Source organism: Miniopterus natalensis, chromosome 9, assembly GCF_054644295.1.
Source record: "Miniopterus natalensis isolate mMinNat1 chromosome 9, mMinNat1.hap1, whole genome shotgun sequence".
Lineage (NCBI taxonomy): Eukaryota > Metazoa > Chordata > Mammalia > Chiroptera > Miniopteridae > Miniopterus > Miniopterus natalensis.
Genome location: NC_142089.1, coordinates 4,333,879 through 4,348,374, shown reverse-complemented (window position 1 = coordinate 4,348,374; position 14,496 = coordinate 4,333,879). Strand labels below are relative to the sequence as shown.

The following is a 14,496-nucleotide window of genomic DNA, read 5'->3' as shown; positions in this document are numbered from 1 at the left end:
TATAAATGTTAAGATTAAGAAGACACCCTTTTCACTTACTGTTATCAGAAGGAAAACAACTGGATTTATCTCCAAGTTTCTATTACAGGGTATGATGGTCACCGTGTGATGCTAAGTGACTGGCTGACTCAAGAATGGCTTGGACAGGGAGAGCCAAGAAACAGTCCATCAGTTCAGCCAAGCTCTGTCTCTTTTAACACTAACATGGAGGTGCAGTGCTGAGATGTGGCAGTAGATGGCGCAGTTAGAGTGTGGCTGCTTTGGACAGTGCAGATCCCATTGGGGTGGAAGGGGTGGAAGGAATGTTCTAAGTGAAATGTTTCGGGGTATGTATGTAGCATGGGATGGAGCATCAGTCCTGTTTTCTACTTTTGTGTGTGCTTTTCAACACAAATCACAATTAGTGTCCTCTCTTTTTAGACAAAGAGGTTTCTTTTTGGTAACATACCCATTAGCTTTTACTACATACATATAATTGAGGCAATTTTAGTTGCAGGGAGGAACAGGTAACAAATTCATGAATTCTATTTTTTTGTTTCAAATGTCAAAGCTTATGTTTTCACTAAGATACTCTGGCTTGAAAGTCCATGGTTACCAGTGTCCATGAATAAATAAAAATGTTTGGATTTCTATGTCATCATTTCTGCAATACTTGACAGTACTAAGTTCTGAAAATTTAGGACAAGATCTTTCTTAAACCATGGGTCATCGCAATCAAAGAGCAGGCAGAAACCAGTAAATTGCTAATTTCCCCCAAGACATTTGCCTATGGTAACGTCCTGAATCCTCAAGCCTTTGGATCTGCTTTGGTTCTAAACTTTGGGTCTGATATCAGAGACCACTAAGCCATGCTGTAACACTAGGGGGCCTTCAGGAAGGCTGGGGCCCTGACTTATAAAGCTGTTTCAGCAATTGGAGTTAAAAGTTTTTTCATTGTAGTTTATTTTGTTTTCACAGGAGGAGAGTAAACGGTGGACTGTGCGACTAGATATTTCTGCCCCTCAAGTGATATTTCCTGATGATTTCAAATTCAAGAATCCTGTGCTAGTTGTTGTGGACCTAGGAAGAATGCTGCTGACAAATACCCAAGGTAGAGTGGGAGTGGGAGTAATGAAAACAGAACTTGGTAGGTTAATCTGTCCATGCTTAGCCAAGTAAAACTTAAAAAAGGTTTATGAACATTTGGAAACTCCAGAGATCATTTGTTACTTTTTACATCTTAGTGTGTATAATTCAGTGTTTGGCTGTTGCTAGAACCGTGCACCTGTTACCTGACTCCAGAGTGTTTCCTCCACCCCTCCCAGCCCCTGCCAGCCACTAATCTTTCCATCTCGATGCATTTCCTTATTCTGAAGATTTTATAAGAATGGAATTATACAATGGGGGCATTTTATGTCTGGCTTCTTTCACTTAGCAGGCTGTTTTCAGGGTTTATCCATGTGGTATCATGTATCAGTACTTCATTCCTACCTAGGGCTGAATATATTCCTTGTATGAATAGACCACATCCTTTTCCATTCATCACTGATGGGTGTCTGGGTTGTTTCCACTTTTTGGCTGTTATGAATAATGCTGCTGTGAGCATTCATGTGTAGACATTTGTGTAGACGTGTATTTTCAGTCTCTTGGGGATACTTCAGTGTGGAATTGCTGGTGACTTTATGTTAAACATTTTGAGGAACTGCCAGATTGTTTCCCAAATGGCTGCCCCATTTTACTCTCACTAGCCATGTATGAGGGCTCTATATCCTTGCCAACACGTTGTATTATCTGTCTTGGATTATAGCCATTTCTATGGGTGTGAAGTAGTATCTTATTGTGGGTTTTTTTTAAAAAAAGACATGTCTTTTAGCCCTAGCCGGTTTGACTCAGTGATTAGAGTGTTGGCCCATGGACTGAAGCGTCCCAGGTTCGATTCCGGCCTCAGTCGGTGCAGGAGGCAACCAATCAATGTGTCTCTCTCACATTGATGTTCCCCTCCCCTCCCCTCCCCTCCCTTCCCTTCCCTTCCTCTCCCCCTGAACCGCAATGGAAAAATATGCTTGGGTGAGGATTAAAAATATATATATATACATCTTTAAAAAAATTTTTAAATTTATTTATTGCCTGTGCAGGGGCGGGGAGAGATCGATTTGTTGTTCCACTTATTTATGCATTCATTGTATGTGCCCTGACCGGAGGTCAAACTCGCAACCTTGTTGTGTCTAGAAGATGCTGTAAACAGCTGAACTACCCCACTGAGGCTCATTGTGGTTTTTATTTGTATTTCTTATGTAACATTTTATATTTTAATAAACATTATTTCTCAGTACTTCATTTTAGGAATAGAGATTTAATCTATTTAGGGATATTAGGGACATATATGAAAAGAGACTCCTGGAAGGTAATTTCATTATTGTTTATTTTGAGATCGGAGGGAAGAAAGAGAGGATTCATGACATAAAAGACTGAGGAGGTTTATAAAATAATTTTAACCTTATCTTCACCGAGAAGACCCCAGAAAAGAGACCAGGGTAGAGGATTTGAGCAGGAGTGGGAAAGTTTGGTGCTAGAGGGATGTTAAAAGAGAGTTAGGTCTGAAGAAGAGGGTCACACCGCCACAGAAAGCACCTGCCTGAATTAAGACATCAGCATGGAGCAGGGCACATGGGTAAGCAAACCCAGTGGTGTGTTTTTGTAGTTGTCTCAGCCCTGCTCGGCTGTAGAAGAGAGGGGTTCAGAGTATGAACTCCGGGGCTAGAACATGCCACATTGAGAAATTACTGCCTGCCCAGCTCTGAGCCAGGCACTGGGAATATTGTGTTGAGTAAGACAGATGAGGCCTGGGTTCTTTTGGAACATTCTAGTGGGGGGAACAAAATGAACACATGGACAAAAACAGGAAAAAGCAAACAAATAATTATGGAGAGTGATGTAAGAAGGGTTGGTGATAGCAGCCCAGGACAGTGCAGCTCACAGTGGGGATGCAGTTTGGGACAGCAGGTCGTTGGTTTGTGCACCAACGACCTGCTATCCCAAATGTCCCTATGTCAGCAGGTCTCCATCTTTTCTGATACTCATATCCTTTCTCTTTGTGTTTTGATTTCCAAATGGATAGGTTAGTTCGCTCTGAGAAAAATGGTGAGTACAGAATATCAGCTTAGAGTTTTTGTCATTTATTTTTATTAAATTGGGGTTGGTCGATTCGCTACTTTTCTTGATTATTACCTTAAAGGGAAGAAGGCAGGAACAGACATAGACTTTGAGTCCTCTCTCTTCTACCTGCAGATGACTCCAAGAGGAAGAGTGGGGATGAGTCAGCATCTGAAGAGAATCAGTTTAGCGATGATGAGTATAAAACCCCTCTTGCCACACCTCCTAACACCCCACCTCCCGAGACGAGCAGCAGTAATGGGGAGAAAACACCTCCGTTTTCTGGAGTTGAATTCAGTAAAGAGCAGCTTCAAGCACATTTACTGAGCACGAAGATGTATGAGAGGTACTCTCTGTCATTTATGGACCTCCAGATCATGGTGGGGCGAGTCAAGGACAACTGGAAGCATGTCCAGGATATTGATGTGGGGCCAACCCATGTGGTTGAGAAATTCAATGTTCACCTACAGTTAGAGCGTCGATTGATTTATACTTCAGATCCCAAGTACCCTGGGGCCGTGCTCTCAGGCAACCTACCGGACTTAAAAATCCACATCAATGAAGATAAAATATCTGCTCTAAAGAATTGCTTTGCTCTCCTTGCCACCCCAGAAATGAAGACTTCTGACTCTCAGATTAAAGAGAAGATTTTCCCCCAGGAGGGCCAGCGGGGAAGTTTGCAAGACTCGGTAATGAATTTAACCCAGAGCATTGTGATGTTGGAGCAGCATACCCGGGAGGTTCTGGTGGAGTCACAGCTCCTCCTGGCGGAGTTTAAGGTGAACTGTATGCAGCTTGGTGTGGAGAGCAATGGCCAGTACATTTCTGTGCTCAAGGTGTTCGGCACCAACGCTCACTTTGTGAAGAGGCCATACGATGCCGAAGTCTCCTTGACTGTTCACGGATTGCTCCTGGTGGACACCATGCAGACATACGGTGCGGATTTTGACCTTTTGATGGCTTCACATAAGAACCTGAGCTTTGATATCCCAACAGGAAGCCTCCGGGCTAGCAGGGCCCAGTCTCCTGTCTCTGGATACAATGTGGCCCCCTTCTCTAATGCTGCCACACTGAGCGACCGGCCAGCTGCCAGTGTCTCACTTGACAGGATTCTCACCAAGGAACAAGAGTCTCTCATTAAGTTGGAGTATCAGTTTGTGAGTTCAGAGTGCCCGTCAATGAATTTGGATAGCACTCTTCAGGTGATTTCATTGCAGGTGAATAATTTGGATATTATCCTAAATCCAGAGACAATTGTGGAGCTGATTGGTTTTCTTCAAAAATCCTTTCCCAAGGAAAAAGATGATTTGAGTCCCCAACCTTTAATGACTGATTTTGAAAGAAGCTTTAGGGAACAAGGAACTTACCAGACTACATACGAGCAAAACACCGAGGTTGCAGTGGAAATCCACCGACTTAACTTACTGCTCCTTCGTACAGTGGGGATGGCAAATGGAGAGAAATATGGCAGAAAAATTGCAACTGCAAGTATAGGTGGCACCAAAGTCAATGTCTCAATGGGGAGCACATTTGACATGAATGGTTCTCTTGGCTGTTTGCAGCTTATGGATTTGACACAAGATAATGTTAAGAACCAATATGTTGTCAGCATCGGGAATTCCACAGGCTATGAAAATATCATCAGTGACATCGGCTACTTTGAATCTGTGTTTGTCAGAATGGAAGATGCAGCCCTTAGCGAAGCTTTGAGTTTCACATTTGTTGAGAAATCGAAGCAGGAATGTTTTCTCAACCTCAAGATGGCTTCCCTGCATTATAACCATTCTGCTAAATTTTTGAAGGAGTTGACACTGTCCATGGATGAACTGGAAGAAAATTTTCGAAGTATGCTGAAAAGCGCAGCCACCAAAGTCACCACAGTGCTAGCAACCAAGACGGCCGAGTACAGTGAGATGGTATCACTCTTTGAAACTCCAAGGAAGACGCGGGGATCCTTTAGCTTAGAAGACAGTGAAATATATGGGTTTGGCCTCACTGCCTCTCATTCCGACACTGTAAAGCTGATCTTGAACATAAACATTGAATCACCAGTTGTTTCTATCCCTCGGAAGCCTGGGAGTCCGGAGTTGTTGGTAGGACACTTGGGACAGATATTCATCCAGAATTTTGTGGCAGGAGATGATGAATCCAGAAGTGACCGTCTTCAGGTGGAAATCAAAGACATTAAATTATACTCTTTGAACTGCACCCAGTTGGCAGGCAGAGAGGGTCCTGGGCCTGATGTAAGTCGGGTGTCTCGCACTCCTTCTGGGTCTGCCAGTGCCAACAGTCTGGAGGAAGCTCATTTCACCCGACACGATTTCTTCGAATCTTTGCATAGAGGTCAAGGTGAGGAGTATTAAATCATGTCCCATTTTGTTCAAAGATTCCAAACCCAACTCGTGTACTTTGCTTAAAACAACAACAAAAACCTTTTCTTTTAGAATTATCCCCAGTTAATATTTAAGAAACCATGCTGGAATTTTACTTGAATGCTTCATATTAGGTCACTATGTTTCCAGCTTTTCCATCAACATCATATTTGGTGAAAGAATTTTTTTAAAGTGGTCCCCTTTGAAGTTGGGTGAGTGCTCATTTATAGGGATGTTTTAGGAGTGGATCCTATTAAAGTATTATTTAATTTGGTCAAATACATCTGAGTTTTAAATTTCTAAGCTGTAGAGCCTTCCTAGTTAAATATTGTAGTCCAAGACAGCTAGAGGGATTGACATAGTAAGAATCTGAAATTTAGTCTGCGGATGTTATGTTCTCCTTTTAGTATCCTGCCATCTTTTATAATGGGTTGGTTCAGGGTTGTAGGAATAATACGCCTATATTTGTGTTCTCAATTTGATATGCTACAACCAAGCAGTTCAATCTGTTAGTTTTGGTATCCTCAGAAATCAGGTAAGCCCTGGAGCAGGGCTTTATTTACTGGTGAAGAAATTAATGCCTTTGAGGACTACTTTTCTGCTTCTCAGATGTTAACTCACTGATTATTTACATACTTACCCAAAGATTGCTTTCTCTGCTTGGGATAAAAGCTCTTCACTTAGAACCTTGTATTGTTGTTTTGTCTGATTTGGGTCCATTAAGAGAAATCCATCTATGTCTGAAAGCTGGGTAAGGACGAGCAATTTGGCTTGGAAAATGCCAGCTTGGGAGGCTAAGAGACGCTTACTATTGACGCTTACTATTGGATTAATGTTCACCGCATCTTATTTGAAGCCACCAAATGGAGCATGTCATAAAAATATTGTTTCTTTTTATGCATAAATTTATCTTGTGCCTTTGCTTGCTATGAGTTTTGATTCTTGGGATAGTCATCAAAGTTTGTACTCAGCCATGGACCTCCTGCTGTAAGAGTAACTCATAGGCTGTCTTTTATGTATTCTGCCCTCCTAATCAGCACCAGTGCAGTGAAGAGTAGTGTTTTCAGACTGTCATTTCCTCTCTCTCACGCCAGCCTTCCACATCCTGAACAACACCACCATCCAGTTTAGACTGGAGAAGATCCCTGTAGAGAGAGAATCTGAATTGACTTTCTCCCTTAGTCCAGACGACCTGGGAACGTCCAGCATCATGAAGATTGAGGGGAAATTTGTCAATCCAGTTCAGGTAAATGCCGGGTTGGTTTTCAGGTCTGGACAGTTGAAGTCACCTGTCTATTTTATGTTCATAGTATATAGATGTATTTATATTTTGTCATGTTATGTGTTTATATATAAAGTATTGGAGGGAAAATACATAAATTCAGGGAGGCATCATTAATGCATATTAGTGTCGGTAACTTGTTCTAGTCAACGTGGAGTCCTTCTGTTGTGTCCTTTTATCACGGGGGAGTCAGTCTTGTCAGCTGTCTTCTTGTAGAGGAGGGTGAGTTGTGGAGAGGAAGAGGGCAGATCCTTGACTACACTGTCATTCGGAAGTGAAAGAAACTATTGCTTAAAAACCCAGCGTGTCTTCCCTGGGAGGATCTAACTCATGTCACTTGCTGACATGCTCGGCCCAGGCTGTAAGGGGCCATGACTGTGACCTGCTCACAGGTCCTTTCAAGGGATGATTGGAATTAGTCTTGCCATCTCTGAAAAGAAATGGGCCTGGATAGGGATTGTGTGTGTGTGTATGTGTGTGTGTGTGGTCCTGTTTCCTTTAAAAGTGTCATTTTTTCCTGCTTTCACGGGGATGAAAGACGAGCATAACATTACGAAACAGCAAGGACAGGCAGGATCTTAGGACAGTGGGTCTAAACTTGGGCAGTAATTGGTCCTTGTGAGGCGTGCTGCTAACACAATGTGTGGTTCCTGGGTATTGGTCTCTGGGTGACAGAACTTCCCCCAAACCTTTTCTATGAATTTTCATCTGAAATCTAGCATGTAATGTGAATTCTGTTGCATTACATTGACTTATTCTTATGGTTACCATTGATTTACTGTAGTTCTTGATGATATTCTTTATTACAAATTATTTTAAATAATTTAAAATATTTTATTATGAAAAACTTCAAATATACACAAAAGTAGAATAGTCTAACGAACCTTATGCTCCCATCACTCAGGTTTCTTTTTCCCATCACTCAGATTTTAAGGCAAATCCCAGACCTAATGCCATTTTTATCTATGTATTTGGAATGTATCTCTATAGACTACATATATTTTCTGACATAACTACAGTAATGTTATCGTGCATTGTAAAATAAATGAGGATTCCTCGACATCATTACATTTTAATCCATTTTCAGATTTCAGCGACATTTTTGATTGTTTCAAACAATCAAAAATATCTTTTCCCTATAGGCTTGTTCGAATCAGGGTCCAGACAAGGTCTGTACATTGCATTTGTGGGTCTCTATTAATTTAGTTTCCCTCTCATACTTCCCCCTCCTCCATGCCATTATTTTATTGTGAGAACCAGGTCAATGGCCCTGTAGAATGTCCCACATTCTGGATTAGCTGTTTGTATGGGGTGTTACTTAACTTGTTCCCCTGCATTTCCTGTAAACTGTTACTTAACTCTACAGGTTTAACTGGATTCAGGCTCATTTTCTGTTTTTTGTTTTGGCCAGACACTTTGAAGGTACTGCTGTGTACTTCCTTTGCATTGTGTCAGGAGGCATGTAATGTCTGGTTGTTTCCCTCAATGATGCTAAGATTGGTGATTGTGTTCCGGTGGGAGGAACCTGATCCCTCCATTGTAGAATTCTCTGTCAATCATTCATAGAAGGGCTTATTCCACAGATGAACTGTGAAAGGATAAATTATTTAATTAGGGGTTGCAAAATGATCACTTCCTATATCTGTTTGGAATTCCTCTGTTAAAAATTGCTCTTACGTAAATAAAAAATATTTTAAATGAGATATTATAATTAAAAACAAAGTAAGGGAGAAAGGAAACATAGGTGATAATGGATCATCAATATTATCATTAAAAAGCACTATTGGTTTATTTAGCTGTAGTTAAACATAGGTTGTTAGACTACTTGGTGACGATCAGTAGTTTTAGACCCCTGGGTCTTGTGTCTCAGTCCTGTGGTATAACCATGTTAGTCTTTTAGCAGTATCTCCTTCAATCTCTGCAGTTGTTCTTGTGGGGTTAGAAAGAGTGATTCAGGCCTACAACCAGTAGATCTTACTGAACGTTTATTGTGTATAGGTTATTCCATGAGGTACTGGGGGAGGGCCTTTTGAATAGACATGGGTCTGAGAGAGGTAAAGACAGAAGAGAAAAGAGATAGTTCTTGCCATCAACAGATTCTTGGGGAAACCCATAAAAAGCAACTTCGGTAATTTGTGGGCAGTGCAGCTGGGTGCAATTGGTAGCAGAATAACTGAAATTTTCTCTTTGCATACAGGTGGTGTTAGCAAAGCATGTATATGAGCAGGTTTTACAGACACTGGACAATCTCGTGTGTAGTGAAGACCTGAATAAGTTTCCAGGCAGTGCCGCCTCCTCACCTTGCCCTAATTCTCCTCTGCCTTCCCTCAGTACCTGTGGAGAGCCTTCCATTGAAAGGAAGGAGAACGGATTGTTCAGCCACTCCAGCCTTTCTAACTCTTCTCAGAAGGCCTCGTCTGTGAAGGAAGTCAGATCCTTTACCCAGATTCAAGCCAACTTTTGTATATCAGAGCTTCAAGTTCAGCTAAGTGGAGATCTGACTTTGGGGGCCCAGGGGCTTGTGAGCTTAAAGTTTCAGGATTTTGAGGTGGAATTCAATAAAGACCACCCTCAGACCTTATCCATTCAGATTGCCCTGCGTTCTCTGCTGATGGAAGACTTATTGGAGAAAAATCCGGATTCCAAATATAAGAACCTGATGGTATCTCGGGGTGCCCCTAAGCCGTCCAGTTTAGCACAAAAAGAATATCTTTCTCAGTCTTGCCCTTCGATCTCCAATGTGGAGTATCCTGATATGCCTCGATCTCTCCCTTCCCACATGGAAGAAGCCCCTAATGTCTTTCAGCTGTATCAAAGACCCACCTCGGCATCCAAGAAGAAGCCAATGGAAGTCCAAGACCAGAACTGTCCCTTGACCCCACCGCCTTCTCCGACAGTAGATGAGCCCAAGATACTTGCTGGAAAGAGTAAATTTGATGATTCCTTGGTCCACATCAATATATTCTTGGTGGATAGGAAACATCCAGAATTCTCTTCTGTTTATAACCGAGTTAACCGGAGCATTGATGTTGATTTTAACTGCTTGGATGTGCTCATCACACTGCAAACCTGGGTCGTCATTCTAGATTTTTTTGGAATCGGTTCCACTGCAGACAACCATGCAATGAAGGTACCGCCTGAGGACATTATACAAAACATGAAGTCAGAAGCAAATGCTCTGCTTGAGTCTGAACTTCAGGATCCAGTTAACACCAAGCTGGATCTCAAGGTATCAGTTCCTCTTCACTCCTAAAGTTCTAAGAATGAATTTTAGTTTGTTTATTTAATGCTATCATCATACATTTACTCTAGAAAATAGATCTTATTGGCAGGGAGCTCTATAGTCTTCTGGGTGTCTGTTACAGAAGGGTAGAAAATAGCTTAGAAAAGGTTTCAGTGTAAATCTCATCCAGAGGCAGGGAAAATAAATGGTTTAAGTAACTTTACCTTTCTTTGTGTTGTATAATTCAGTGGAATTACTTAGTTTCTCTGAGCCTCAGTTTTCTCATCTTCCATGATCTAATTAAAATAACTAAATGAGGTCATGGATGTAAAGCACCTAGTAAAGTGTCTAGTACATAGTAGTTCATTTAAAAATGGCTTTTAGCATATCTCCTCACTGTCTCAGAACATTGGCCTTCATTGTGGGTGACAGACTAGTGCAATATTAAAGACAAATGCAAAATTAAGAAAAATTGTTTTATAATGTAAAACATTTCACTAACAGAGCATAGAGAAGGCCACTGTAGAGAAGACCCTGTGGAACCTGGGTTTGAGATCACCCAGTTGAGTTCCTATCTTGTCTTCTCTCTCCTTAGTCCTTATATTATGGTTTGACTGGCTAAAGAAAGCTGAAATGAAATTGTCATTAACAAAAGCTTTACCTTCAAGTTTCCTGAGTCTTTCTGCTCCTTCTGTGACTTTGTCCTGTTGTTTGCCTGAAGGATACCCCTTCCCCCAGTGACATTTGTCTTCCTTTGTTCTCTGTGTGCTCAGGTTCACTCTCTCTCACTCGTGCTGAATAAGACCACCAGTGAGCTTGCTAAAGCAAATGTGTCCAAGTTGATGGCACACCTGGAGATGACTGGTAAGTGGGGAAGAGCCAGCCTTGCAAAACCTGGTAAGAATTGGAACATTTTGCTCACAAATCTGTTTGTCCTCACATTCTGAGTGCGATGTGGAATCAGCAGCTTGATTGTGGCTGTTGGTCTAGCCATGGTTTGTGATGGCGATGCTCAAATACTGGCTTATGGATGGAAATCATCTGATCAGCTTGTTAAAAATGCAGGTGTCGCCCAACTGGGCGTGGCTCAGTGGTTGAGATCAAGGTTCGATTCCCAGTCAGGGGTGTGCAGGAGGCAGCTGATCCTCTCTCCTTCTCCCTCTCCCTTCGTCTCTCTGAAATCAATAAAGATATATTAAAAAAAAAAAAGCAAGTGTCACAATCCCTCTCTACACCCCAGCCTGCCCCGTCCCAAGAATCTGATTCAGTAGGTTGGGATGGAGCCCTGGTATCTGTGTTTTTAACAAACTCTATCTGGTGATTATATACTTTTTTGTCCAAGTTGGTACATTTTTGAGAGTGGGAGGGGGCATTATTAATAATTACATCTGGGGAACAGCAATTATTTACTAATCACACTTGGTTTATAATAAGGCTGTCAGGGAAACCAGGGCATATGTTCACTCTATTGTGGTAAAGAGGGGGAGCCACCAACAGGGATATGGTTTTAGGCAGGAGGATATGGTAGCAAACCTGGCATTCTTTCTTTTTTTAAATCCTCACCTGAGAATATGTTCTTATGGATTTTAGAGAGGGAGAGAGAGAGAGAAACATTGATGTGAAACATCAACTGGTTGCCCCCCATATGCACTCCCACTGGGAATCGAACCTGAAACCTTTTGGTGTAGGGCGACGCTCCAGCCAACTGAGCCACCTGGTCAGGGCCCTGGCATTCTTTCTAGTGGGACTCTAGGTTGAAATTCTTAGTAGAACAACTGATCAACTACATCAAGTTCTAAAAAGTAAGGATCTGTAAAGTGAATAAACACTATTCCTTAAGGAACAGGTAATGAAATATGGATGATTACAAAGCTCAAATGTTGACTCTGTCATGAAAAACAAGAATGTCTTCTTGGGAAGGAATGAACTGAAATTGGAGTTTTTCTGCCTGGTATAAATGTCTAAAAGCTACCTAGCAGGGACAGGTCTTTAAAATTGGAGAAGCTTGTATATTTTTGTTAGAGGACATTAAGAATCAAAAGTCAGTATGTGTCTTTGATTCCCTGGGAGCTGAACTAGTCATTGGTTTATGATGCTAATTATGATGATAAAATCTCTTTTACAGAAGCAGCAGTTCAGCATATTTCTTTTTAATATCCACCCCTGTTAAGAACGACTCAGTATAGGTTCACCTCTCAGGTGTGCGTGTTTCAGCATGCCTTCTTTGTTCTGCCCACCTTCCGGGGGCCTCACTCCTGTAATATCAGAGTAGTTTTAAATCTGTCTTTAGTGTCTATCTCATTAATGTTGTCTTTTTATTAAATTACACCAAAACCTACTTAAGTTTGCTTGAATACCTGACATATCTCTGATACTTCCTTCTTTCTTCTTTTATCAGTAATACAATTAATAGACCTTATGATATTTCACTAATTCTAATTGGGGTCTAATCTCATAATGGATCATGTTTCTATCTGTAGTTGTAAATGTTTTTTTCTTTAAATTGTGTGTGCATTTAGTTTAACTTCTTTCCTGTTGCAAATGTTAAAGTGTGATGTTTCCGTGTTATTTCAGTCCCTTGTGAACTTCTGCACTGTGACTACTCGAAAAATTGTATAAAACATTTTTTCTGGGTATGTTGGAATAGGGAAATTTGCTTTTGACATGTAGTTTGATTAAATAGTGAAAGTCTGAGGCATATGCATATCAGTTTTTGTTTCAGACATATTTAAGCTGTATGACAAAAATGGATACGTAATGTGTTCTAATTTTAACATCCGTAGAGGGAGACCTGGCCTTGCAGGGAAGCATCGGGAGCCTGTCTCTCAGTGACCTCACGGCCCATGGAGAGTTCTACAGAGAACGGTTCACTACCAGTGGGGAGGAAGCACTCATCTTCCAGACTTTTAAGTAAAAACATTGATCTTTCCTCACTTGACATTTTGTCATTATTGCTTGCTGTTTCAGATTCTTGTTGACTAATCAATGAAGAAAAGTTGTTTTTTAAAATACATTTTTATTGATATTGATTTCAGAGAGAGGAAAGGAGAGGGAGAGAGAGAGAAACATCAATGATGAAAGTCATTGATCAGCTGCCTCCTGCACGCCCCCTACTGGGGATTGAGCCCAAAACCCGGGCGTATGCCGTGACCAGGAATCGAACTGTGACCTCCTGGTTCATAGGTCAATGCTCAACCGCTGAGCCACTCTGGCTGGGCAATGAATAAAAATTAAAAAAAATTGTACCATCTAACATAAAATTGATATAATCTAGTTGTTTGGAATTCTGATTTATATTGAAATGGATCTGTGTTGAAGTAAGCTACTCAGGTTTCATAAACAGATGGGGTGTGATTGAAATACTTCTGATTATTAAAAAGCTTGGGCTCCTGCTGGTCTCCCACTAACTTGCTAAATGATGTTAGGAAACTCCACTTCATCTCTGTGCATCCGTTTTTCTATCTAAATGTTGAGGGACTGAGTTAGATCAGTTTCCATCAAGCTGTAAACATTCTGGAGTGATTTCAGCCTGAGAAAGTTGTTGAAGATACAGGGTTTAAATTACATCATGCTTTTTTCCTGTATAGACATAATCTATATCGAATCTTTTCAATTTTACAATTTAGAAGGCATCTTTAGACCTATATAGTTACTGAAGAATGGTTTTCTTGGAAGGCAGAAAGTTTAAAATGGTGGTTTTTCAACCTTTTTGGGAGCTCTTAGAAAATATAAATATCCAGCTCTGCCCCTAATATTTTGGTCTAGGGTGATGCTCAGTCCTTTTTCCCCCCAACTTGCCAAAGTGATTCTAATGTTCAACCAGAATTGAGAAAAATCTGTTTCTAAAGATATCTTAGAACTTTTTCTTTCATTTTCAGGGGGAGTATATTATATGGTACTGAGAATTTGGATTGATTTGTTTGTATTGTTACCTACCATGGTGGTGTGGTTCAATAAATGAGATAATTAATACAAAACTCTTAATTCTCTGTCTGGCACAGAATAGATGCTAAGCAAATGTGAGTTCCGTTCCCCAGTGACTGTGTCCTGTATAATAATTTATTATTACGACTCCACGCTCCATTAAGTTCAGAATCATTTGTAAAGTTTTCTAATTTATCTTGGAATATAGATGCTAAGCCTCTTTGGACCACATTTCACTGAAGTTAGAAGATGACTTCTTTCTGCCTCCAGAAGACAGTTTTCCCCAGAAACCTTGCTTTGGTTGCCCAGTTTTCTTACCCATTGTTTCATGGCCTTATTATTTTTTTAATCTTTCAAGCCCATATTGTCACAATTTGCTGGAATAGAGTGAGTAGGAATAATTGCTTTTTCTTAAAGGCCCAGGTGAACAGTCTGAACCACAGGTAGCTTTTGAGTGAGGTCTGGAACCAGAGCAAGTATAGTGCCTGGAGCTGCCCACCTGTGTGTAGCCCTGGCTGTTTGTCACCAGACTTATTTCACATCCTCAACACATTGCTGAAGCC

At 41.0% G+C, this 14,496-nt stretch overlaps 1 protein-coding gene across 2 annotated transcripts in view; it reads left to right on the top strand.

Moving 5' to 3' along the window:
- The window catches only part of VPS13D (vacuolar protein sorting 13 homolog D), a 208,616-nt gene that overhangs the window by 24,522 nt on the left and 169,598 nt on the right, over window positions 1–14,496 (top strand). For both annotated transcript variants that reach the window (XM_016205659.2, XM_016205658.2), the window contains exons 17-22: window positions 958–1,090; window positions 3,268–5,481; window positions 6,599–6,750; window positions 8,984–10,015; window positions 10,783–10,873; window positions 12,793–12,919. In XM_016205659.2, the coding sequence (XP_016061145.2) occupies window positions 958–1,090; window positions 3,268–5,481; window positions 6,599–6,750; window positions 8,984–10,015; window positions 10,783–10,873; window positions 12,793–12,919 (3,749 nt within the window). The remainder of the gene's footprint in view (window positions 1–957; window positions 1,091–3,267; window positions 5,482–6,598; window positions 6,751–8,983; window positions 10,016–10,782; window positions 10,874–12,792; window positions 12,920–14,496) is intronic.